The sequence below is a fragment of the Lupinus angustifolius genome, chromosome LG15, assembly GCF_001865875.1.
Source record: "Lupinus angustifolius cultivar Tanjil chromosome LG15, LupAngTanjil_v1.0, whole genome shotgun sequence".
Taxonomy (NCBI): domain Eukaryota; kingdom Viridiplantae; phylum Streptophyta; class Magnoliopsida; order Fabales; family Fabaceae; genus Lupinus; species Lupinus angustifolius.
The window spans coordinates 19,465,765-19,491,607 of NC_032023.1; the positions used below are offsets into that span (position 1 = coordinate 19,465,765).

Below are 25,843 nucleotides of genomic sequence, written 5' to 3' on the forward strand. Positions count from 1 at the left end.
TTCAGTATTGTAATTTTTTCTAGGGTTTTGGTCTGTGATAATGTGCCCAATATTATAATCGTCTATGTTAGCAGTTAGAATGTGTATGTTAGTTATCCAGTCACCGGAGATAAAAACAGCAATTTTTGCTATATATTTATTTTCCCAATTCCCATTTCCCATTTCCCCCTCCACTTGTTGGAGATTAATCATGCAATAAAGAATTTATTAAAAAAAATCTTTCCATTAAGATCAACCATGTTTGCTAGCATGGTAATATTTGTAGAAATGTGTATTTAAAACTAAAAATATCAGTGCTGTCACTTGTAACTAGCTAGTAACAAAATGGAACTGCGCAAGCAAGAATATGAAATACGTTTCCCCTTGAAATATAAGTAGCCAACTTTCGGATTTACTGGTTTGAGTGGGTTTCTTATTTGAATGAGGAAGCCACTATATTATATGCTTAAAGGATTTTTTTGTTATTCTTTTTTATATAATACTATCCAAGTTCTATATTTAATCTTCTTAGCCATATAGAGTGTAAGATCATGTGAAAAACATCATATCTCTTAGCAGGTTGATTCAGAGTAAAATGTTTCCTCACAGCCCTTACCCCCTGCTTCAGCTTCAGATAGTTTTCTACTGGAATTGCACTAAGCACTTCTTTCAACCTGGGGATATCAGAAACATTCACCTGCACTGAAAATTCCTCCCACCTCAGAACATCACTGAAAGGCAAAACATAACCCTCTGATAGAATCACAGGCACACACTCTGCATAAATTGATTCTACAATTCTTGGGCTAGCCACTTCATGCCCACTTGGACAAAGACAGAACTTGGAGTTGATCATGAAGGAATAGTAGTCTAAGTCTTTTGGGAGGTATTCATAGACTTGGATATCATTGTCTATGTTTTTCCAATGGCGGAGGAGGATGGGTCGGATTGGTCCATGCATGCCACCGGCAAAGAATGCAAGGTGGCGGCGTGGAGTGTTTTCTGGTGGGAGTGAAAGGAGTTTTGGGGATATTTCACCTCCATAAAGGTGGATCTCTGGTAAAGATACGTCCTTTGTAGGATTGAAACCTTCTGAAGTGTTGGCATTGCACAAGACCCTTATGGAGGTGTTGTAGAGAAAGGGGTGGCCCTTTGATGCATCAGGACCCTGCAGAAGTGTATAATAAGGGTAAACCAAAATAGCTTTTATTCAAATTCCCACAAATGAGTCATTTTAGCATGAAACACAATGCATGCTTTGCTGTCCTAACTTCTAAGTGTGTGTGAAACATTACAATTAAGTATAACCAAGGTTCCACATTGGTTCTAAGTTGCATTTGTCACTATATAGTATATAAACACAAGCGTAGCTGCATACAATTGAGTACAACTAACAAAACCATAACATTATCATGGATATAATTAGATCCTACATCACAATTTAGAACCTTGAAATTAACATAAAGAACGTGAAAGGAAGCAAATGAAAACGTCAACCTTTAATAAGTGGGTTCATAGGGAAAGAAACATGTAAAAGAATGGGGAATGGAACATACCCAATCATGACAAGCAAGCATGAAATGATCAGCACCATGAGTTCTATTCCAAAAGGGGTACCTCATAGACACCACTGTCACATAATCAGACACAAAGTTTTTTAAAGGTGTGACGTCAAAAGAGAATGGTGTATATAGGTACTTGACCATCCACGTTATACTGAATGGTAAAAAGTAAACGTGAGCTGCATTGGGGTCAGTGGTCCTAAACTTCCCTTCCCCGTGTTCCATCTCATGGATGAATCTCCCTTCAATCGAGTATATGTCCTTGCACGGTCCATCATGAACAATTGGTATGTCCCCTTCTGGGTATACATACACCTTGAATATTTTCTCCATCTCAGAATAGCTCCTATAATGAAGGGGGGGAAAACAGTCATTAACCCCATAGAAACTATCATTTAAAACTCAAAGTTCCCTACAGAGGATGGAACAACATGCTCCTACGTTAGGACTTTCGGAAATAGATTATACAGTTGATATATTTAAGTTATGTAAGATAATTTATATAAAAGTATGTAATTAGCATTATTGAGTTTACCCTTGTTGCGAGCTTTGGTTAAGACAGCAACATATGAAAAACAATGTGAGAGTTCTAACTTCTAACCATAAACTTATTAATCTCACCACATCAAAATATCATTTGTTTTTTAAAGATGTTTCATTCTCTATCACATAACAATCAAATATTATTACATAAATAAAAAAATAAAAAATAAAAAAATTATGTTACTTATTAAATTTCATATTCTCTGTTACCCATACATTTCATCTAACCACCTCACCTTAAAGTTGCGTGAGTTGAGCAATTTGTTGAATCCAAAATAATAATAAAAACTCTTTCATTTAAGAATACTCGTATACTTTGTTTTATTTCACTTTATGTGTTCAAAATATATTGTTTTTCAAATTTATTACTATCTTTACTAAATATAATAAGGGGGAAAATATTAATACATTGATATTTTCTTGATTATTTCTACTGTAAGGTAATTTACTGTGTATTTTTATAATTGTGTCATTTCATATATATTATCACCCATAGTTTTTGTGTAACTTACTTTAAATATAAAATGGGTATTCTATTTAAATAATAGACATTTTAGATGTTTAATACTCACACTCTTGAATAATAAATTAAAAATGCAAATTATCAAACATAAATATTTAGTATTTCAAAATAAATATTTTTTATATATTGTACTCTATGTAACTGAGATAATTTAATGAATACAAACATTTATTACTTTTTAATCACTATTTAACTACTCACTACTAACATCGTAAATATTATTCAATATTAGGTTTCATTCTCATTTGCTATAACTAGTAATTAAAAAATTATATAAATTATTCTCAACAATCAATTGGTGAAGTGAAGTTATAAGGCATGAAGTGTGAGTTTATAAATTTAAACCACAAAATGCACTTTCCCCTGCACTTAAAATGTTTGCATGTAAAAAACTTCATATTTTTTTTAACATTAGAAATTGACAATTTTCTTATACCAATTAAATTATTTAATTTATTTTTTCAGTTAATTATTAAAATTCTCTATACGATCTCACTTTCAAATTTTAAAAGAAAAAACTTTGATGCCCAAAATTTATTATACAAAAATCATTTTCCTACTTTCGGTTAGAAATTTGACTTCGTGAGATAATAATGAGTTTTGGGTGACCATAAAGGCAAGTAGCACACACAAATGGTCAATAACTCTATACAATAGTGACAATAAAAGTAGCACATATATAATGCAAAGCAAGAGGTCTTTTTCGCAGAATCTGTAATCTGCATGATTATAATGAGAACCATGCTAGCGCACCGCACTTAGCATCTATTACAAGAGAACATAAATTATATTATGGAATCAAAAATCAATAACATCGAAATGTTACGGTAATGCAGATGCGGTGACTTATAAGCAAGGTTGGGAATACGCTTTTAAATGTTGATTTAAATCATTAATTTAAATTATTATTATATTCAAAATAGAAAGTAAGAGAAGAAGAAAAATGTGAGAGAGTTTACTGGTAAAATAAGCGCCGGTTATGATAAACAGCTCCGGCATGAACGTCGTCGTTTTCCGGAGAAGTGCAATTGCTTCTCTGATCTGAAAATACCGCTCTTCGCAATTGCAGCGATGCTTTTGCTCTCGCCAATCCTTCTTCTTTGATCTTCACTTTCGATATATTCCTCTGTTAATTAACATATTCATTATTATGATTAACAAGTTTGTTTGAATTTTGAATTCAAACTTGTGATATGAATATGGCATTTTCAGGATATGAGTAAACTTCAAATTAAAATTCTATTAACATCACAAAGTTATTACTTCCAGTTTCCATTCACAATTTCAAACAGAAACAAATTCAACAGCATAAATGAACAATGCTAACAAACTGAAAATTTAGCTATCTAACTCTAACGCTTTCTATAAGTGAGAGCAGAGAAATGAAATGCGTTTACGTATACGGTAGCGTTTGAATGAGCAGCGATTCCAAAAGCAATTATACTATTCTCGCAAGAAAACTGTCTTCGAAGTTGAACGGAATGCATCAGTGAATTAGAGTAACAATTGAATCTCATCATCTCAAAAAACTGCATTGGAAGAATCATAGCAACGATCCACACTAGAAACAGTAACAACATTGCAGAAACTAGCATGTGCCTATGTGAAATCTCCATTTGAAGAAATCGAAATGAAATTGTAGAGAGAATGAAGTCTCTTTTGAATCACACTCTTTATAAGCAACAAGGTCTGTTGCAATGACGGATTTGACCCTTAATGTTGTAACTGAATTACTATCTTGACCTCGCGAGTGAGCAACACACATGATCCAACATGGTTTGTTTGTTATAACTTCCTTTCCCGCTGAAACCCGCAACGGAACTAGTAAGTTTTAACTACAGCTACAAACTCGTTTGCTATGTGTCTCTCTAAAGGGCAAGTCTCATGAATTTCGTTATTTCAATCACTTCTATTATAAAAGACAAATTATCACACACGCGATCTTTTGTTCTTCTTCATTTGGGTTACCTAATTTTTGTTTTGCTTTCATTATGGAACTTTATTACTAGATGCTCTCTTTATATATAAATTAAATTAGATGTTCTTTTTTAATCTAGAGCACCAAAGTATAATGCGTATGATATTTGTAAATGTTTTCAGTTGAAATATTGCCTCAATTTAAGTACGAGTTGAACCATAATATTTAAGTGTGAGACTAATATAAACAATAAATAAAGATAAAATGGTAAAATAAATATAAATGAAACATAACCAAGGTATAGTTAAAACTAAATCGAATAACAAAATATTGAATAGGAGTACGTAGAAATCCATTTAATTGGCACAAGCTTTGACAACAAATGGAGTGGTGAAAATGAAGATGAGTCCATTTTTAGTTAGGACGTCAACCAATATATGTCGTTGTTTAGTTAGAATGTCAACCATAAGTGTCGGACTCATTTGTGATATGATGAAGTCACTTTGCAAGGACAGAAAGACTGGCTGAATAAGACCAAATTATGCCACAAATTTTAGTATATAGTTAAACTTTATTAATCAAATAAGATAAATTCTCAAGTTCTCCAAATAAACGTTTATATTATATATAGTATAGAACAAATGGTACTAATGATTTACACCATTAATCTTATATTATCCAATAATTTCTCATGTAATCACTTATTATGCAGAGGACCTCAATTCCAAATTTACGTGATCTTTGACAGTGACCAAAAGGAGCGCCCAGTAATATTGTGCATAGACATAATTCGTAAGGCCTATAATCTATATTAATAGAGTATGATATCGACCACGCTCTAACTAAAAGGGAAAATTTAACGGTGTCGATAGGGTGGCTCGTTTAGCTTAAAAATGGACTCTTCCCATCTTTGTAATCCATATCTGAAAAAATGTGTGGACCAACTTCCTATATAAGGATAAAACATACGCATCAATCCATGAAGATAATAAGCCTTCTAAATGCAGGAAAAAAATGGGCAAACGCACGCGGAAGCTGACTTAAAAGAGAGTAGTGTTTACATTTGATGGTAATAGCCTTAGTTCAATTCAAGTGACATAGATGTGCACTATCGTGCTTACTCTGTGTTGCCATGCTAAACAATCGGGTGGGCTTCATTAAATTGAGTATGAATTCATTTACTTCTAGACTTACTCTCAATCTCAACCATCAATTTTATGGGCATTTAATGATTTAGATCTACTTACTAATTCATTTACTTTAAGATCTCTCCTCCATTAAATTTGCAAATATCCAAAACATTATTACTTTATGAATAACCGTAGTTACTTAAGAATAAGTTGTAAAATTTCATTCTTACTTGTCAGACAATTTATAAGTAATACTTTGTTCAACCATTTTTTCATTTTTCCGTCAACTCTATAACGTTACTCAAGAGAAGAATTGTAGGTTACAGACTTAATTACAGCTACTATAGGAATTAATATATCCTAGGTTACCACCATTGCTCTGTAACTGCAAAGTCCGTGTAAACATAGGTTTATGCATGTAAACTCCAATGAGTTAAGGTTAGCTACATTGTTCTTTTGATATTTGAATCTTTTATTATACTTAATGAGTTAAGGTGCTATAGGTCAGTACATTACTCCCTAGTTGTTAATAATGTCAATAGGAATATGGTTTTAAACTGCAGTAGCATCACGATTGCAATGAAAATGCGACCATCGTGGTCAGAATTCTGATGCAGTCATTAAAACTCTTAAATTGTATCACCGCAATTATAGTTGCATTTAAAATTCTATAAGCCTATAGCTAAAAATTATAGCTCATGCTTCTCAATTTATAGCGTCACGTGGTAACTCATAAGTGAGTTAAAAGATAATTAATCTTTGTTTTGTGAAATATAACAAGGCATTATGCTATTAGACCAACACTTTATTATTAATTAAATTGTGATTTATTTATTAAGATGTTGGTCTTGTGTCCATACCCCTAATTAACTGCTGTTACAGAAAGATGCTGCTAGAAATATTTTTAGGAATTTCAATTGTTGAAAAGGATAGTGTGCCTAATGGTATTGAATTTTGTCATCCCTTCTTTCCCCCTTACATTTCTAAACAAATTACTCGAATTTCTTCTCCAAAACAACCCGTTCTATTAGCTTAATTAAATCACTATTGTTAAACCTACCTATATAATATATGTTTAATGGGCCGAGACAACACATCTTTAACAATAATTTTAGATGGTAGTATGCATCTATAAGAGAGATTCTTGATGAATAAGAAAAAAAATGAGAAAATGTTAATGAATTGAATTAAATTCCAAAGTTACATTGAATCATCTATATAAAGAGAAGAAAACACTAACTACCCTAACCAAATTAACTAATCGACTAACAAAAACTCAACTATTTTAACATGGGTCTTGTATATTTTTAAAATATTCTATATATCATCATATCAAATTTAAGACTTCAGAATTGAAATCCTCAATAACCATCAATCTCTCCCTAAGTGTTAAGTATCATACAGTGCTTCACCCATGGGAAGAGGAAAGAGGCCAATACTAAATAAACTGAATGTTTTGGTGTTTATGGCCCAAAATCATCATTTTGAGGCACCTCCACTGTGATGATGTTGGTGAGATGCTAGTAGAGAAGCACATTGATTGGTTTACTTGATGCTTTGTCTCGTGTGGGTTGTGACCAGTTCCTTCTTCTCTGGCTCTATGCAAATGGTTTGGTTGTTTTATTAGCCGGTGAGGGACACTTTTGTAGTAGTTAAATAGTGCAAGCTACTCCACTTTCTTTTTGGGTGGAGTGCATCTGTTTGATGAGACTTTACACTAGCTTAGTTGACTTCAAATAATTTATTCATGAGTATACAAGAATAGCGAGACAAATGTGGGTTTCAACTTTCAAGGTAGTGTCTTGTGTGTACTATATTGGACCAACTCCATTGTTAAACTTAAAGTTTAAGCTTTTGAATTTCTTTTTGTATTTATTGGGTATCTTTGCCCTCGAGTCAACGGTGGTAAATAGGTGAACTTTTCTTCAACGCAATGACTTCACTATTTAAACATCTAACCTTGTATGTAAAATTCATTTGGGCCCAACACATTATTGATTAGAAATATGAAGCAATCATACAATACTGCATCATTTAATGAAGTTGTTGACTCTGCTAGTGGTATCGAATTAGATCCGACCAGACGGTCCGACCAGTCTGACCGTTGACCGGACTTGATAACGGTTTGTATTGCAGTCTCAATCGAATGAGAGTTGAACCACTTTGAACCAGAAAAATTTAGGTCCGACCGTGTTAAACTCGTTAAACCGAATTAATCCGGGAAGAAAACTGGACGGTTCACTTAAAAATAAAAAATGGAACATTACTCTAATATTTTATTTTACTACCATAAAAAAAATGAATATATTATTATTTCAATATAATTATACATAAAATTATTAATTATATAAAGTTTTAGATTTATATATAATTATATATTTATAGATAAAAATTATTAATTATGTATAAAATTACACCATCGGACATGACGATTTAACCGATTTAACTTAATACGGGACTGATGCCCGTCGGACTCGGTTTCCATAATATTGACTCATACATCTTTGTCAGTTATGATTTCATTATCGGTGTATCACAAACACAAAATTAAACTATTTTTTATTTATTTAAATGAACAGTATATAGTGAATTGTTGTGACTTTAATATGAAAGTAGCACAAAAACACTTCATTTGCAGAGTTGCTATGGTGATAATAACTTCATTTGCCAATAACCTTTAATTAAGACTGAAAGAGGTAATAAAAGTAATTAGGTAGTGTATCAGAGAGTGTGAATGTGACATATGAGAAGAATAAAAAGTGTGGCTATCGGTTCATCAAGTATAAACTAATAAACAACAATGAAGACAAAACTTAATTCTCATTAATTTTCTCTCTCTCTCTGGCAAAGCCTTTTCTGCAGTTGCAAGTTAACCTTCGATCTCGCAGTTTGGCTTATTAATTTTCATCTCATTTAGAAACATAGCATAGTTTTATTGTGTGATGGGTTTGAGATACAAAGCTGGGTTGTTTCTCATGGCCACTGTCGTTATTATTTGGGTAACCTCTGCCGAAATTACTCAGGTTACCAATCCCTTTTCCCTTTTTCATTTTAATTCTAATGCTTCTAACTTTATTTCCGTTATTTTGCATATCTATATATTCCTTCCTATTCGGTGGGATTTGTTTTTTCTTCCCTTTTCTTCTTTTTTATTGGATTTCAGTATTGTTCATTCTTTAGTACTAGTTGAATAGGGTAATATATTCAAATTAGGATGTTGTTGTGCCCGTGAGGTGGATATAATTTAATGCTTTGACTTCATGCTAGAGCTTCATATAGTCAATAGTAGTCTGGAGAAGTGGAGGGTAACTCAGGTAGTGTAGTAGTAATAGGTTTGTTACTTATATAGATAGATCATTTTTATTCATACACAATTTCAAAATTCAGAAATCAATCTTATGGTCCTATGGTCGAGATCAATTTCCATTTTTGGAACAATTAATTCATGTAGCTAACCTAAAATCGTGCACTCACCTCGGCTTTGAGTCGATGAGAACTGCAGCCGTGCATCATATAATGTATATTCGGGTACTTTGAGAGGGGTCAATTTGCATTTCCAGTTATATCTTGTCTTGTATGTGTTAAATATGCCCACCTGAGGACACTATGCTTGAAATTTTATTTTGGCAATTATATATTATATTCCCTTGAAAGATAGCATTTCACTTCAATTTCTAGCAATAAAACCTCTGATTTGTTATTTGCGCTTGTGGAGACAATATTTTCTCAAAACAACTTTATGCTTTTAAGTCCTGCGTGGGGAGAAGGGGATATTTTTGTACATTATCGCGCAGCGTGTTATTTATTATGCAAGCTTTATAACTGTGGATGCTTTTTCTGAACAAAATCTTTCTTGACAGGATATTTTTACAGATTATAAGCAGCCATTTGCTGTGACGTATCTTGGAGCTTCTCTCATGGTAGTTTACCTCCCAATAGCATTCATTAAGGATTGGTTTTGTAACTTTCTTAAACGCCGATCTTCTAAAAGTGATAAAAATGCAGTAAGCGTGGATGAGTTTTCTGTCAGTATTAGCTCTCCTCTCAACCGCGATGGAGTGCAGAAAGACTTTGAACTGGAACTGGGGAGTGTGATTCGGAAAGATAGTAATTTAGACCTTTCAGCTCTTGCAGAATTAAAGCCATTGGTGGCTAAATATAATGACAATAGTAATTTGAGGAAGACAGAGAGGCAACTTACTGGCAAGGAAATTGCCACTTATGGATTTTACATTGCACCTATCTGGTTTATAACAGAGGTGAGGGATTGCAGAATGATATCACCATTTTGAATTTAAGTACCAAAGCATGTTGTTTGATGGCTATATGTTGGTCATTTCTTTTATCCAACAAGAAAAAAAATGTTATCTCCATTTTGTTTTATAAGAATTCATGATTCAAAATTTTATAAAATGTATTTTGTGTTTTAGGTTAATGTGCTTATATACTCATGAAATATCTACACTTTTAAATCTAGTAATTTTATAATGCTTGATTGTCCATTCAAAAAAGCAGCTATTTGAGTTGACAAGATGTGAAACTGTGATATGACCATATCAATTGAAGTCATGGATGTATGTCCCTTTCTACAATAATACACATGTATGAAAAGGGTGGCTTAGTGCATGAGTCTCCCACCTAGTGGGTTCTTGGGAGGGTAGATGCCTTACCCTTACAAGCGAGGTCACGAGACAAGCAATCTTACCGTTGAGCCGAGGTTCACCCTCAATAATAATGCACATTTATACAGTATGAAAAGTTTCCATACCTGACCCATTCATCATGTTGATTTGTTCCATGTCCTATGAAATAATTTTGTTGCATTTCTGTGTTGAATGGTTTGATCACAGGATAGATAACTTCTATAGCACCTAAAGTTGACTTGTTCTTAGCATTAAAATGACTCAATGTACTGATCATATTGGTTAAATGAGATGCTTCCACACTTCTCATATTTGAACTTTTTTTCCTGCTAAACATATATGATTGACTTTGTAGGACTCTTTCTACATTACATTCATCCTTTGATGCTTATTTTGTTCTATGAGAACACTTTATCATTTCTCTTCTGTTGCTTTCAGTATCTATCGAATGCTGCCCTTGCACGAACAAGTGTTGCAAGTACAACAGTATTGTCATCTACTTCAGGACTTTTCACTCTTTTCATTGGCGCATTTCTAGGCCAAGACACTTTAAATGTAGCAAAAGTAGCTGCTGTCTTCGTCAGCATATCTGGGGTTGTCATGACAACTATGGGGAAAACTTGGGCTTCAGATGATTCAGAATTAAGTGCTGCGTAAGCCTTTACTCTGTCCGGTGTTTCTCAAATCATGTTTTTCATATTTTCGATTTGACTGATCGTTGGTCAATAAAATTAATGCTTAATGGAGTGAGAAATAGTCCACATACTGAGATACATCCTTCTTTCTCTAAGCTGGTTTGGTTAACAAACAAGCAAGATTCTGTATCAAAATATTTGGTTCTGAAATCCTAATTGCTTATAATTTGCTATGACGGAGATTGTGTCCCATCCCTTGCCAGTAAGAGACAGCTGCTCTTTTATTGTCAATGTCACCCCCATCAGGTTGGAAAGAGTGGTCTATCCACACCGCTCCAATTTGATGCAGAGAAATTAGATAAAGAGCAATATCTATATCTACATAAGATTATGATTAATAGTAGGGGAAATCCATGTTTTCTAGGGTTGAAAACCTTTCCATATATGACAAGATATCATATCACAGATGAATACAAAGTCATAAGGGCTGCTGATCCTATGTTAATGGTATATTACTATGCCAGCCCCAGATAAAATCCCCATCTAAACTTGGTCTACTAATCATTGAAAGGTCAAATTACTAGTCACTTGGCATTTTAAATGGCTTAGAACATTATTGGATGCTATTACAAATAACACATGAGAGAACATAAAAAATTAAAACAGTAAGCTGTGACCTATATCCTTGTATCCTGCTAGGGCTCTTAATTCTATCAAAATTCATAATTATGAGGAAGATACATAAAGTTAACAAAATCCCCAAAGTAATCCATGTGAAACTTATAAGAAAATCATGAATCCAAAATTTAATTCCAATTAATCCTTCTTTTCCCTGCTTCCTATTTATTAGGAAGCTATATCTTGTGCATATGTGTACTGCTCATTGATGTAACTGTCATAAATAATATGATATTTACAGAGATTATCAGAGGAAATGATATAAAACTCAAAATGATAACTTAAAATATGTAACAGATTGTTAGGGAGACAAGCTTTGTCTTTCAAGGTATTTGCATTATCCTAGGCTGCTATATGATTTCTTAAGGACCCCTCCTTCAATTGAGGACGATAAAAATACATGTCATTACCAGCTCGCTCCTTGTAATGCTAATTTTTGGGCATTGACAGTTGATATTTGTGTTCAGCAATGGAAAACACTCTTTTGCTGGAGACCTTTTTGGCATTCTCTCGGCTATGTCATATGGTCTATTTACAGGTTAGGCAATATGACAATGTCTTAGCTGTCTGTTCTGTGTTCACCAGCCAATTTAATGAATGTTGACCTCTTCTTATCATTATTGCCACAGTTCTTCTCAAAAAGTTTTCTGGTGTAGAAGGAGAAAAGGCTGATGTACAAAAGTTGTTTGGGTATATTGGATTATTCACACTTGTAGCACTATGGTGGCTTGGTAAGTTTTTGGTCAGCAATGCTTCTTTAGTTATTCATCAATGTCAACTTGTGAGCACACTAGTTAAGGTGCTCATTTAACTGCATTCTTTTGTTATTACACATTACCCACCAAACCTTTTATCCTTTATATTACAGTCAATACCCTTAATATTCACCCTGCGTTGGGTTCAAAGATGAGTTTTTTTTGGCAAAAAAACTGAAGTAATTTAGACTAAAACATTAAAGAGTATTGCATTTTAACTAAAATGCACCTATTTATTTCCTAAGAGAGTAGAAAAGGCAGAAGTAATTACACAAGATAATTTGTTTAATTATTGAATGAGGGTGGAATTTGAAATAATAGAACAGTAGTTTCCGAAGGAAAAAAACTGAAGTCATGGGTGCAAAATTTATACATTGCTATCCTAAACTGTAAAACAAATTGCTAATTTTCCTTTATACTTCTCTCAGTCTGGCCATTGATGGCCTTAGGAATTGAGCCGAAGTTTTCTATACCCCACTCTGCTAAAATGGAGGAAATGGTTCTCGCCAATGGATTAGTTGGAAGCGTAGTGTCAGACTACTTCTGGTACAAGAAATAAATAAACTTGTTAATTTACACACTCACCATTATTCAAAATCTTACATTAAAGTTTAATTCATCTACCCAGGGCACTTTGTGTTGTATGGACAACTCCCCTTGTGGCCACTTTGGGTATGTCACTCACTATTCCCCTTGCTATGGTGGCTGACATGGTGATCCATGGACGGCATTACTCGGCAATGTACATGCTTGGATCAGTTCAGGTATTGCTTTCTCTACATTTATCTACATCTTTGCAATTAACAAAATCAGGAAACAAAAACATGAAATATTTTTTAAACCATACAAATCCTTAACTCTTCATCTGACCTTGTGCATGCTAATTCCTGCGCCATTTTGTTATGAATTAAACATAACCTTAGGAATTTTTGCCTTGTATTCTACTGTTTAAGTGGGCTACTGAATAATGGAGGTCAAAATTATCAAATCAATTTCAACATTTGTGTTCACATATTAATGTTGGAATTGGTTTGGCATTGAGCTGCAGGTATTTGCAGGCTTTATAATAGCTAATCTTTCAGATTGGTTGACAAAGAAGCTAGGCTTATAGTTATAGCATATGGTTTACAAAAATTAATTGTGGCCTAAATTATTTTTTGGGTCTGCTATCTTTCAACTTTTCTGATTGGTTGCTATGCTATAACATGAGTCGGGGTGACAAATCCTTAAAATGATGTTTGGCGTTTTCAAGAAAGGCTAAAAGATTGTGTGCTCTTCCAACTGTACTTGTTCTCTGTATATGATTCTAGGAGTGAGAGGTCTTTGTTGTAATCATGATCAGGGTGAAGCCATCCATGTATATTGATGTAATGAAGACATTTTACAATGTGTTGTTACGTACACGATTCTTTTCTTAATTGTTTTGTGTTCTCAATTGTCCTTTGTTTCATAAATTTTAGATATGATACAGCATTTACGGCTTCTACTTGTGATCACAAACAATAAAGCTCAATAGTGTTTATACACCACAATCTCTCCTTGTTTTCCGTTTATTTATTTATTTTCATTTCAGAAAGTCACGTGAATTTGTACAATTTTTATATTAAAAACTAGACACTTAGACATTGTACTCCTGCTAGGAAAGAAAAAACAACAATACTTTATACCAGAAATAAGCGTAGCTTTTTTTTAATAGATTTTACAAGAATTATGTTAAGTGAATCATGTATTAGGGTAACAAATTACATCCAAAGATGTAGATTTTGTCTTTGTGATACTTCTATAAGATTATACACATAATTTTAATTTTTTTTAAAAGATATAGAATTTTAATATAATTTGACTAAAATAATATTGTTTAATACACATTAGAAATAAAATTAAAAGGAAATGAAGAGATATATGATAATAAGATTTTAATAAATAATATGAGAAAAAGTTAAAACATGACAAAGAATGGAATACATGAGAATACAATGATGATTTACACCCATAGATTAACTCATTGATGTATATATTAATTAATATATTAAAATGAGCTTGAGGACTCTAAATAAAAGTAAAAATAAATTCTTATTTTTTTTCTTCTTATTTCTAACTACGTTTCTCTATTATTTCGTGCCATTTCCTTCCGTAGTCGAAATCGCACGGAGGGTTTTGATTTAGCTGAGAAAGCAAAGCTTTTTAGAACAGCTCCTATGGCTTCCACAATTCGATTATTCAAATCACTGATCCTTTTCATTTTCTCACTCTTACCCCTTTCATTCGCTCAATCTTCTACCTCTGGGTATCAATTCTACATTCCCTAAACCCTAATAATGATTCATTCTCTTTTATTGATATTGATTTTAATTTGTTCCAACCAATGTGATTTTTTGCAGATTTTCCGATGGTTACACCATCTACGGTCGAGTCAAGATCCCTAGTATGCTCTCTTATTTTCTATCATATTTTACAGTATCCGATTTTTATTTAATTTATAGTCCAATTATAGGTTGATGTTTAATTTGATTATATAAATTCTCTGCAACTAATTTTTGATTGATAAAATTTTCCAACTTCAATCTGTAAATGAAGGGTGTCCATGTCGTGATATGTCTTAAGATGCTATTTGTTATGTGTGTCATTAAGGTTGATTTGGAAGTGTTGATGAGACTGGTAATTGTAATTGTGTAATCAATCGGTTCAAGTTGTTTATATGGTTTCACGAATTCACCCGTTAAGTGTGATTCGAAGGTTACATAGTTTAAAGCTTTTGCTGGATTATGGTATAGTCAAGGTATCCCCTCCCCATATGGGTAAGGAACTAACGCTTTCAGGGATTTGGAATACTGTACAGGGTTAGGCCCAAAGAAAGTTTTAAAATGTGTCATCTTTTGATGGTTTTGCTTTAATGCACCATTTTATGCATGTGTTGCTCATTATTCTGTTTTGTATGCTAATTCAATCGATAAATTAAGCTTTCTTGTATTGTTCCCAACTCTTTTCGTCTTGCACTGTATGCTCCTTTTCTTTTTAAATTGTTGTGCAAATAGAATTTCTTCTCATTTTTAGCAGGCAAAATTTCATGTGGCAAAACTTTTAAAACCTCGCATTTTAATTAACAAAATAAATGGTTTTAAGCTTGTTATTTGATCTTTTCCTTTCATCAAATTAACAGTTGTAAACTTGTAATCAGAAGAGTGTTCAGAACTTGCAAGGATCTTTTGTCATTGACAAAGTATATATGATTGTGTTAGCACGGATTTAGGGGAGTTGATGGTTTGTTAAAATCTGTTGTAGGATGATTCAAAGTTTATTTTTTACTGTGAGGTTGAAATGCCAAAACTTAATGGTTATCAATTTATCATCCTTAGTGCATACTGCTTGTTGAAACCTTTATCTGGCTGCACATGGATCTGTGATAGATATTGTTGTATGATGCTATTGGTAAATCTTTTTGGCAGGTACTGGAACAAATGAATTTATTCTTCCCGGAAAAGTTTCAAATGTCAAAGTCATACTCAATGGTGGTCAAAGAGTTACTCTTCTGAGGCCTGATGGATATTTTTCATTGTATCCTTTGATTTACAACTTCATTTTGACTTCTATTTAATCTGCATTACAACATTTTTTGGTACATTAAACTTTATTTAATATTATTTTCCCTCCTTTTCCTGTTCTTGATTTTGAGAAGTCATAGTTAATGCTGGTAAATCATTGTTAAGAGACAATGTAGTTCCTTAATCTGTATGGTTTAAGCCACAGTGTACCTGCAGGGACTCATCTAATTGAAGTGTCTGCATTAGGCTATTTCTTTTCTCCGGTGGATACTCAATCTTGAAATTACATTTTATTTTCCTCTAATAATTTACTGTTTTTTCCTATGTATGCTTAATTATTATATTGTTGTGATGTTTGAAAAAAGGTACGAGTTGATGTTAGTGCCAGAAACCCTGGCAAAATTCAGGCAGCACTGACAGAAACTAGGAGGGGGCTCAGTGAGTTTGTTTTAGAGCCATTGAAGGGTGAACAGTATTACGAGGTTGGTCGAGTCTTAGACTTAAAATTCCTATTTTTCATCCGAATGTTTGCGTGATGTTATTATCTGGTTTTATTACAGATTAGGCAACCATTCTCTATTATGTCCATTGTGAAAAGTCCAATGGGTCTGATGATGGGATTTATGCTGCTTGTTGTCTTCGTCATGCCCAAGTTAATGGAGGGTATTGGTATGTGTTCTAAAATTCATCTGTAAACTTCTTAAACTACACTTCTGGTCTATCTCTTTTGCATGTCTATATATGGCTCTACTAGCCTTGGAAGGGTGAAATGGTTAGTTATTTCCCTCAGCAAAATTTTATGAGTAGTTGTACTCTGTGTTGGTATAACTATCTCTTCATGTTGTGATTTGCTTTACTTGTTATATTGATTTTGGGTTTAGCATCTCTAATGTACATTGCAGTGAATATGTGTTACTCTAGACTGTTGAACATAATGGGTGGTTGAGATCAATATACTTAATTAATGAATCTATATGAAATTTTGGTTTAGATTCATGCACCTTAGAGGACCCTCTCTCATAGTTTTTTTTCTTTTCGAAAAAGGTTCTCTTGTATTCATTTATCTAATCCTCTCTTAACTTCTTTGTACTCTGATTTATTTTTACATCGGAAAAGCCTATATCAGGAGGCTGTGCTCCTTAATAAGATATTGTTTTAGTGCTAAATGGGAAGGGGGATTGTTCTCCTGTATTTCATTTATCCTATGGTTTTTATGTTTGCTTATCCTCTCATAATTCTCTAAACTCTCTAAACTAAATTGTGAAGCAGTATTCATTGTGTCAATGCCTAAAAGTTACACTTAGCCTCCCCCATTTCAGTTTTGTGGCCATAGTTACATGATGATCCTTTCATTGTCCAGTCTAATTATTGTTCCACATTTTCATGTGATGTAATGGACACCCATCATCTTTTACAAAAAATGCTCAACTATAGATGTTTCCGGTTGTATAGATCTATAAAGCAGCATATTATGATACACAATGCATAGTTTATGCTGATGACTCCATTTTATTGTTGTGGCAACAGATCAAGAAGAAATGAAGCGTGCACAAGAAGAAATGAGAAATCAAGGAGTTCCATCTTTGGCAAGCCTGTTACCTGGTGCTGCAAGAAGCAACTAGGTCTATGATTAATAGGGAGCTGAACATGTGCCATACACAATATCTGGAGGATTTTATTATGGACTGGTGCTGATAGAAATTTTGATTATTTATGTTCCATTGGAAATTTCTGATAGAAATGTTAGCATGTTTTATTTGAATACTCAGGATTAGACATCCATGTAACTCCGCCCACATTCTCATAAACGCCGACAACGTAATTGAAAAGAAAGTTCGGGATTAAAACGAAGAAAAAAACAGTAAAATGTAGAGAAATTTTCCAAAATAATAATTATTTATTGGATGGAGAACGTATTTAAACCTTTACTTTGGGTATGAAAATAGGTTGCATTTAAGGTGCAAAGTGCAAACCTTGTTTGGTGTCTAAGATTTTGAATCTGAAACCAACAGATGTTAAATTGTTAATACATGCATTGAATTTTACATCAGTTCACTTAGTAAAAAACGTATTACATTTATAATATTAATTAATATATATGTTTGATAAATACTACAATATATTACTTAAAACTTAGTAAACTAACAGAAAAGTCAATACTCAAATTCAGTAGAAGAAAGGTTAAATAACTCATTAAACTTTAGTCAACAAGCATTTCCAATCAACACCCACATGATCACGATGAAAGAGAATCCATTTTTACTGTCTATAAAAAATGTTTTTTCTGAAGATAAACTATACCACCCACTCAATAATCTATTATTTTTGAAAGGATCAATTTCCAATTGTTGGACTGTAGTGAATAGAACCGGTATACGCACTTTTATTAGATAACCAAATACAAATGAACTTCGTAGGTTATCGTGCATATGAGATACTATGTTGCATGAGGGGCTATGAGCTACCACCTACTACACCGTCAATCAGACTCGGCCAACTATCTCGAGTTTCATAAAGGCATCACTTGTAAAGAGAAAAACTATGATATATGTCACCTTTCTCCACTTGTAAATTGGTTATGGATAAGAAAACTATATGAGATATGTCACCTTCATACATGGATAAGAGGATTTGTAAGCTAATTTGTTAAGAAGATTTATAATTTTCTATATATAAAAAACGTGCATGTAATATGATAGAGAAACTATGGGTGGTCCCAACTACCGAGGTTCACTATCTCTTTTTGTTTTGCCAAACGACTTAATCCCTTTCCATAAAGGAATGATCAAATTACAAATTTACTCTTACTCAACTTTTTATATCCATCCAACCGTTGAATTATAACTGTATCCCATTTTAATTGTTTATCTTAAATTGGAGAAAATTTGAACATCAATTAACATATAATTAATAATTACGAGAAATTGATAATTTTCACAGCTAATGTTATTTTTTGAATTCTAAGATATTCAATGGCTTAATCAATTCCATAATATTCAATCCTTCTTTTGGTTTCACATGATATCCTCTCCCCCAATAAGGTAAACAAAACAGTACGGAAAAATGAAATCGCTGCAACCAAAAGGCAGAGAATCCGTATGAAACTGGGTAGTCCTATAATAAATTGTGTCACTGCATGCAGCATCGGCTGTGATTGATCAGAAAATAATTAATTACTAATTTTTGGACTTAAAAATATTTTTTAACCGATCATAGGTTGATGATACATACAGTTACGCAACTTAAGGGACGGCAGATGTCCTCCATGTGAAACTAGGCAAAGACATCTCAACAGCATCAAATAGATGATACTAGAAAACAGGCACCTACCATTTTCTATTGGTCAATGTTATTCAGACTAACCAATATCGATCCCTTTCAAGTTTTTCTGTAATAAGAAAGATCACTATGGTTCAGTATCCACCGAACATGGTATAGATGAAAATCACTAAAACTCCTGTTGCAATCTTTTCTACCACAAGTAGAAATGTTCTAATAATCTGAAATAAACTCTCAATAATGTTCTGAATACAGACAAATCACGATTTCAACTTTGCAATTCATGTAGGGGTGAGTTCAGACTTGGGAACAGACTTTGTATTTTCATGGCTACAATTTTATTCCAAAAAAAAAATTAAAAACCATAACAACAGGAAACATCTATAGTCTACCATAATTTCAGTTTAAAACATAAATTTTGAAAAAATTGAATGCTACTGGAATAACTTTTGAAGGTGTAGTAAGTATATGTATGGTCTTACTTACCTGACATAGAATGGACGAAAAATGTGAAGATAATAGAAGCATTAATCATGCCTCCAAAGAATTCCAAATGCAAACTATAGATGTTTCCGGTTGTATAGATCTATAAAGCAGCATATTATGATACACAATGCATAGTTTATGCTGATGACTCCATTTTATTGTTGTGGCAACAGATCAAGAAGAAATGAAGCGTGCACAAGAAGAAATGAGAAATCAAGGAGTTCCATCTTTGGCAAGCCTGTTACCTGGTGCTGCAAGAAGCAACTAGGTCTATGATTAATAGGGAGCTGAACATGTGCCATACACAATATCTGGAGGATTTTATTATGGACTGGTGCTGATAGAAATTTTGATTATTTATGTTCCATTGGAAATTTCTGATAGAAATGTTAGCATGTTTTATTTGAATACTCAGGATTAGACATCCATGTAACTCCGCCCACATTCTCATAAACGCCGACAACGTAATTGAAAAGAAAGTTCGGGATTAAAACGAAGAAAAAAACAGTAAAATGTAGAGAAATTTTCCAAAATAATAATTATTTATTGGATGGAGAACGTATTTAAACCTTTACTTTGGGTATGAAAATAGGTTGCATTTAAGGTGCAAAGTGCAAACCTTGTTTGGTGTCTAAGATTTTGAATCTGAAACCAACAGATGTTAAATTGTTAATACATGCATTGAATTTTACATCAGTTCACTTAGTAAAAAACGTATTACATTTATAATATTAATTAATATATATGTTTGATAAATACTACAATATATTACTTAAAACTTAGTAAACTAACAGAAAAGTCAATACTCAAATTCAGTAGAAGAAAGGTTAAATAACTCATTAAACTTTAGTCAACAAGCATTTCCAATCAACACCCACATGATCACGATGAAAGAGAATCCATTTTTACTGTCTATAAAAAATGTTTTTTCTGAAGATAAACTATACCACCCACTCAATAATCTATTATTTTTGAAAGGATCAATTTCCAATTGTTGGACTGTAGTGAATAGAACCGGTATACGCACTTTTATTAGATAACCAAATACAAATGAACTTCGTAGGTTATCGTGCATATGAGATACTATGTTGCATGAGGGGCTATGAGCTACCACCTACTACACCGTCAATCAGACTCGGCCAACTATCTCGAGTTTCATAAAGGCATCACTTGTAAAGAGAAAAACTATGATATATGTCACCTTTCTCCACTTGTAAATTGGTTATGGATAAGAAAACTATATGAGATATGTCACCTTCATACATGGATAAGAGGATTTGTAAGCTAATTTGTTAAGAAGATTTATAATTTTCTATATATAAAAAACGTGCATGTAATATGATAGAGAAACTATGGGTGGTCCCAACTACCGAGGTTCACTATCTCTTTTTGTTTTGCCAAACGACTTAATCCCTTTCCATAAAGGAATGATCAAATTACAAATTTACTCTTACTCAACTTTTTATATCCATCCAACCGTTGAATTATAACTGTATCCCATTTTAATTGTTTATCTTAAATTGGAGAAAATTTGAACATCAATTAACATATAATTAATAATTACGAGAAATTGATAATTTTCACAGCTAATGTTATTTTTTGAATTCTAAGATATTCAATGGCTTAATCAATTCCATAATATTCAATCCTTCTTTTGGTTTCACATGATATCCTCTCCCCCAATAAGGTAAACAAAACAGTACGGAAAAATGAAATCGCTGCAACCAAAAGGCAGAGAATCCGTATGAAACTGGGTAGTCCTATAATAAATTGTGTCACTGCATGCAGCATCGGCTGTGATTGATCAGAAAATAATTAATTACTAATTTTTGGACTTAAAAATATTTTTTAACCGATCATAGGTTGATGATACATACAGTTACGCAACTTAAGGGACGGCAGATGTCCTCCATGTGAAACTAGGCAAAGACATCTCAACAGCATCAAATAGATGATACTAGAAAACAGGCACCTACCATTTTCTATTGGTCAATGTTATTCAGACTAACCAATATCGATCCCTTTCAAGTTTTTCTGTAATAAGAAAGATCACTATGGTTCAGTATCCACCGAACATGGTATAGATGAAAATCACTAAAACTCCTGTTGCAATCTTTTCTACCACAAGTAGAAATGTTCTAATAATCTGAAATAAACTCTCAATAATGTTCTGAATACAGACAAATCACGATTTCAACTTTGCAATTCATGTAGGGGTGAGTTCAGACTTGGGAACAGACTTTGTATTTTCATGGCTACAATTTTATTCCAAAAAAAAAATTAAAAACCATAACAACAGGAAACATCTATAGTCTACCATAATTTCAGTTTAAAACATAAATTTTGAAAAAATTGAATGCTACTGGAATAACTTTTGAAGGTGTAGTAAGTATATGTATGGTCTTACTTACCTGACATAGAATGGACGAAAAATGTGAAGATAATAGAAGCATTAATCATGCCTCCAAAGAATTCCAAATGCAAGAAGAAAACTTAAAATTGCTCCAAGATGTCATGGAGTTTAGGAACACGCCGACGAAACAATGGTTCAAGCCTAAATGATGGAGCACGAAACTGCCACCCCTGAGCATCATACATCTCATTCCATGCCTGAACTATCTCATCAATTTTGAACCCTGTAATTATGTAAACCAATTTGTTAGTTGTCTCTAATCCTGAAATGTTTCAGATTTAAGAAGAATCAGAGAAATACACGTTGATGGGTCATATTTTTCCTTCTCATACCTTCAAGAGCTGTTTCATTAGAGCAATGATTCTTTATAATGACAGCAATATCTGTTGCAGAAGCTCCAGCTAGTTCAAACTTTTCAACTGCTACCTCTAAACATTCCTCCCATGTTGGCAGGCCTAGCTTATATTCCACAACAGACCGTTCATACAATAAGGTACCCCATAAAAGATATACCTGTGATTTCATCTTCGCAGCCTCCTCTGAAACATCATCAGAAGAAATTTCATTGAAAATATTATCCAACCCCATTTTCTCTAAAAGTGCTTTATATTTATCTGATTTGGATAGTCCATTTAATCGCTGCTCTTCAATCTCCTCCCACATCAAGAGGCCTTTCTCCATGCAGTCCTCTGCCTTGTTATAGAGTAATAAAACCTCATCGGCAGAGCCACCTTCTAAATCCATCTTGAATGCCATCACATAACACCAACAGAGCCTTGCTTGCTCAAACTGCTGATGCCCAAGAGCAAGATATCCTTCATAGAAGTCTGGTTTAATTTTCAAGGCTTCTTCATATCGCAATTCTGCTTTCTTGTACTCTTTTTGCGCCCACTCATACGCAGCATTAATATGATCAATAGAATACTCTCTTGACCCAACATCTGAAAAGAAAGCCTGGTTCCTTGCCCTGGACAAGTGAACACTCCCCCAGTTAAATAATGCCAAAGCTGCCATCTCTTGAAATTTATCAGCAGCAATCTCAAAAAGTTCTTGAGCATCGTCACTTGTTACTGTATCCTCCATTGCTTCAGCATACAGCTTCATTGCAAGCTCGTGGATATCTAGATAAGAATCAGAATCAAACCCAACATGGTTCTTGAATAGCCTCGCAAACTGGATAAGCCAGTCCTCCACAGTAGTCTTCCTATTTGATAAACCTTTACCTTCTTCCACACCCCCATTCTCAATACTGTCACTTGATTTTCTACCATCAGTTCGCACCTCAACCCCTTTGGTTATTCTATCATAAGAAGGTTCTTGCTCCGGACTGGCTTCTGTAATATACAGTCGAACCGATCCCATTGTATGACCTGAAGACTCAGCTAGCCTTAGTTCATCAGTAGTAGTGATTGTAACCAAATCACCTTCTTCATCCCTATACTTTACAAGGACACCCTTGAAGCCCGGGAACCGATCTCTAACTACATCCCTCACCAACTTCATACTACAATTCACCGGCAACTGCGCCCACCTAATATCCTCTCCAAATACCAATTTCACAGTCCTGCTGACAACCTTTTCTTCCTTAACCGCTTCCACCATCAATTTTTCGGCCTCAATTGTATCTGCAACCACTTTTTTATCCTGAAGAGCATTCAAATCCTCCTCACCAACAACCTTGTCCTCACTTTTCTTACCTCTCTTTTTTTTTACTTTCTCTTTTACGACTTTCTGCACAACAGGAGCAGGAGCCTGTTGTAATTGTACAGTACTAGACAAAGCAATATCATTTTCTTCATCTGCTCTAATACCTTTTTCCTCCATTGTCTTTCTCAAACTCTCACGGAACTCCAATGCGGAAACATTATTAGGCTCCACAGTCAAAACAAGATTAATATCCCGAAGCGCCAAATCCAATCGATTAAGCGCTTCATAACACTTAGCTCTTTTCAACATGGCCTTGCTATACCTAGGTGAAACTTGTAATGCTAAATTACACTCATTAATGGCTCGAGGATACTCACCGAGACCTAATTGCATATAACAAGTAGCCATACTTGTATGAAGGTGTGCAACATCAATGTGATTTTTCGGAAGAAGACTGAGGGCTTTTTCGTACTTTAACATAGCACCTTCATGGTCTTTCTTTTGAGATAACTTGTTACCTTCTTCTTTGAGCTCTTGTGACATGTTGATGAACACTGCGGTGTCTTCATCGAAAGCCTTCGATGCACGTTTTGCCTTTGAATTTGAGGTTGGAGGATCTTTCTTCTTCCCTGTAGGTTTTCCCATTTCAAAAGAAAACCCTAATCCTTTGAATCAATTGCTAGCTCTGGATTTTGATTGTGACTCACAAATTTAGTGAATAGATAAAATTCGATCAGAGAAGGAAAATTTGAATTATATATGATTAGAGTTTGTAAGAATATATAGTTATAGAGATAGAGGTAGAAAGATAGAAAAAATTGATTATAAAGAGAGAACGAAAATGGTAACTGTGGCTGTAGAGAAATGTATAGGGCTCCTTTTCTGCTGTCAACCAGCCACAACCATCACACTTTCACTTCCCACCAACGCGCGTGTTGAAATTCTTACTCCTCTCATGAATTAAAACAAAATTTTAATGAAAATTTATATATCATCACTACATTATTTATCATTTATTTGTATTACTTTTTTTAAGAAATCAATAATAATAAAACATAAATAATAGATAATACACTAATAATATTAGTAACAAAGTCACACATTATATATATATATAACTGTCAAAGCAATTTGGGATGTATCAAAGTCATATTTCTTAATCAATAAGATTGATTTAGTTATTAACACCCCAAATTTTTAGGATTACCCAAAGTTAAGGATTTGATTTCTATTAGCGACATTTATTATAAGGTTCAACCACATACCTTGAAACGGATTAATTGTTTACTAAAAAGGGGAAAATATCATTAGTAATAAACAAAAGTGTTAAAGTATTATCATGGAATTCAAATTGAATAGGATGGATTGCTATGGTAATAATATTCTTGCGTATTCAAAAGTCTAACTTGACACTTCTGTGCTAGAGCTCATGTTTATGATTTTTTTTTTTTTGGTTTCCCACAGGTATTCTCACACTGGAGGCAATCCTGTCTGAGCCGGGCACATCCACAGAATGTGGGGCTAACTCTCCCAACGGGCATTTTTTTTCCATCCACAAGACTCGAACCCGGGTTCTTGCTTAAGGGGAATCAAGCATGTACCACTTGAACCAACGCCCGTTAGTCATTATATGATTAATGTTACCTAATTTAAAAATTGATGATTAACATTTTTAATGACCCTACTCAATTTTAAAAATTGATCATTACTCTTTTTTTAAACTTAAACAGAAACGAACTGGTTCATCTATTCAAGTTTTATTTGTATGGTTGTAATGATGGTGTTTCCCACGCTCCTTGGAGAAAAAAATACAAAGCGTGTGGAGTGGGGCTTAAATAATTAAAATCCACTTGTTATTAAGCAATTGACAACTGAGTTAGGCCCACATCTGATCTGGGATATTCCTGAAGAAAATGTACTTTCCTTAACTTCTGATTCATCCCAATGTTGATTTTAACATGTGCTGTAACTCAATCCCCCTTTGCTATATTCACTAATGAGATTGATAAAGTGTAAATCTACTGCGACTAGTTACAAAGCTGATGCATGGTCACTGTTTATTTCCGAGTTGATATGTATGTATTTATAGTGTAAAGATTTATATATCATT

At 33.4% G+C, this 25,843-nt stretch overlaps 4 protein-coding genes across 7 annotated transcripts; 2 read left to right on the forward strand and 2 right to left on the reverse strand.

Annotated features, from left to right (window-relative positions):
* On the reverse strand, window positions 252–4,226 carry LOC109327578 (probable glycosyltransferase At5g25310). The gene is made up of 4 exons (XM_019560759.1): window positions 4,005–4,226; window positions 3,567–3,733; window positions 1,536–1,887; window positions 252–1,147 (listed from the first exon to the last, which is right to left on the reverse strand). The coding sequence occupies exons 1-4, from the start codon at window positions 4,221–4,223 to the stop codon at window positions 482–484; spliced, it is 1,404 nt and encodes a 467-aa protein (XP_019416304.1). The 5' UTR covers window positions 4,224–4,226; the 3' UTR covers window positions 252–481.
* LOC109327390 (uncharacterized transporter C405.03c-like) lies at window positions 8,505–13,904 on the forward strand. 3 transcript variants are annotated; one of them, XM_019560514.1, is made up of 9 exons: window positions 8,505–8,678; window positions 9,516–9,914; window positions 10,737–10,951; window positions 12,079–12,149; window positions 12,241–12,342; window positions 12,795–12,912; window positions 12,995–13,130; window positions 13,415–13,493; window positions 13,614–13,904. In XM_019560514.1, exons 1-8 carry the CDS (start codon window positions 8,598–8,600, stop codon window positions 13,475–13,477), a joined length of 1,185 nt encoding a protein of 394 aa, XP_019416059.1. In that variant the 5' UTR covers window positions 8,505–8,597; the 3' UTR covers window positions 13,478–13,493; window positions 13,614–13,904. The 3 variants fall into 3 exon arrangements, 2 of the variants coding, with proteins under 2 accessions (XP_019416059.1, XP_019416058.1); XR_002105333.1 differs by having other exon boundaries at window positions 8,508–8,678; window positions 13,415–13,544; window positions 13,611–13,903; XM_019560513.1 differs by having other exon boundaries at window positions 8,508–8,678; window positions 13,415–13,904.
* LOC109327443 (ER membrane protein complex subunit 7 homolog) lies at window positions 14,494–17,670 on the forward strand. The gene is made up of 7 exons (XM_019560588.1): window positions 14,494–14,653; window positions 14,748–14,791; window positions 15,813–15,921; window positions 16,108–16,171; window positions 16,274–16,390; window positions 16,469–16,577; window positions 17,436–17,670. The coding sequence occupies exons 1-7, from the start codon at window positions 14,565–14,567 to the stop codon at window positions 17,528–17,530; spliced, it is 627 nt and encodes a 208-aa protein (XP_019416133.1). The 5' UTR covers window positions 14,494–14,564; the 3' UTR covers window positions 17,531–17,670.
* Window positions 19,397–24,646, reverse strand: LOC109328417 (HSP-interacting protein-like). Of its 2 annotated transcripts, XM_019561875.1 has the most exons (3): window positions 22,419–24,646; window positions 22,136–22,309; window positions 19,397–19,724 (listed from the first exon to the last, which is right to left on the reverse strand). In XM_019561875.1, exons 1-2 carry the CDS (start codon window positions 24,376–24,378, stop codon window positions 22,167–22,169), a joined length of 2,103 nt encoding a protein of 700 aa, XP_019417420.1. In that variant the 5' UTR covers window positions 24,379–24,646; the 3' UTR covers window positions 19,397–19,724; window positions 22,136–22,166. The 2 variants fall into 2 exon arrangements, with proteins under 2 accessions (XP_019417420.1, XP_019417419.1); XM_019561874.1 differs by lacking the exon at window positions 19,397–19,724 and having other exon boundaries at window positions 21,758–22,309; window positions 22,419–24,645.

Bases quoted from the DNA above. Each gene is read 5' to 3' on its own strand.
- LOC109327578 (XM_019560759.1), bottom strand. From the start codon at position 4,223: ATGGAGATTTCACATAGGCACATGCTAGTTTCTGCAATGTTGTTACTG. The intron at 1,888-3,566 runs GTAAACTCTCTC...CCTTCATTATAG, and splicing joins AACCGGCGCTTATTTTACCA to GAGCTATTCTGAGATGGAGA. The intron at 1,148-1,535 runs GTATGTTCCATT...ACACTTCTGCAG, and splicing joins TGCTTGCTTGTCATGATTGG to GGTCCTGATGCATCAAAGGG.
- LOC109327390 (XM_019560514.1), top strand. From the start codon at position 8,598: ATGGGTTTGAGATACAAAGCTGGGTTGTTTCTCATGGCCACTGTCGTT. The intron at 12,343-12,794 runs GTAAGTTTTTGG...TACTTCTCTCAG, and splicing joins TGTAGCACTATGGTGGCTTG to TCTGGCCATTGATGGCCTTA. The intron at 13,131-13,414 runs GTATTGCTTTCT...ATTGAGCTGCAG, and splicing joins ACATGCTTGGATCAGTTCAG to GTATTTGCAGGCTTTATAAT.
- LOC109327443 (XM_019560588.1), top strand. From the start codon at position 14,565: ATGGCTTCCACAATTCGATTATTCAAATCACTGATCCTTTTCATTTTC. The intron at 16,172-16,273 runs GTGGATACTCAA...GTTTGAAAAAAG, and splicing joins TAGGCTATTTCTTTTCTCCG to GTACGAGTTGATGTTAGTGC. The intron at 16,578-17,435 runs GTATGTGTTCTA...TTGTGGCAACAG, and splicing joins CAAGTTAATGGAGGGTATTG to ATCAAGAAGAAATGAAGCGT.
- LOC109328417 (XM_019561875.1), bottom strand. From the start codon at position 24,378: ATGGGAAAACCTACAGGGAAGAAGAAAGATCCTCCAACCTCAAATTCA. The intron at 22,310-22,418 runs GTATGAGAAGGA...ACATAATTACAG, and splicing joins TAATGAAACAGCTCTTGAAG to GGTTCAAAATTGATGAGATA.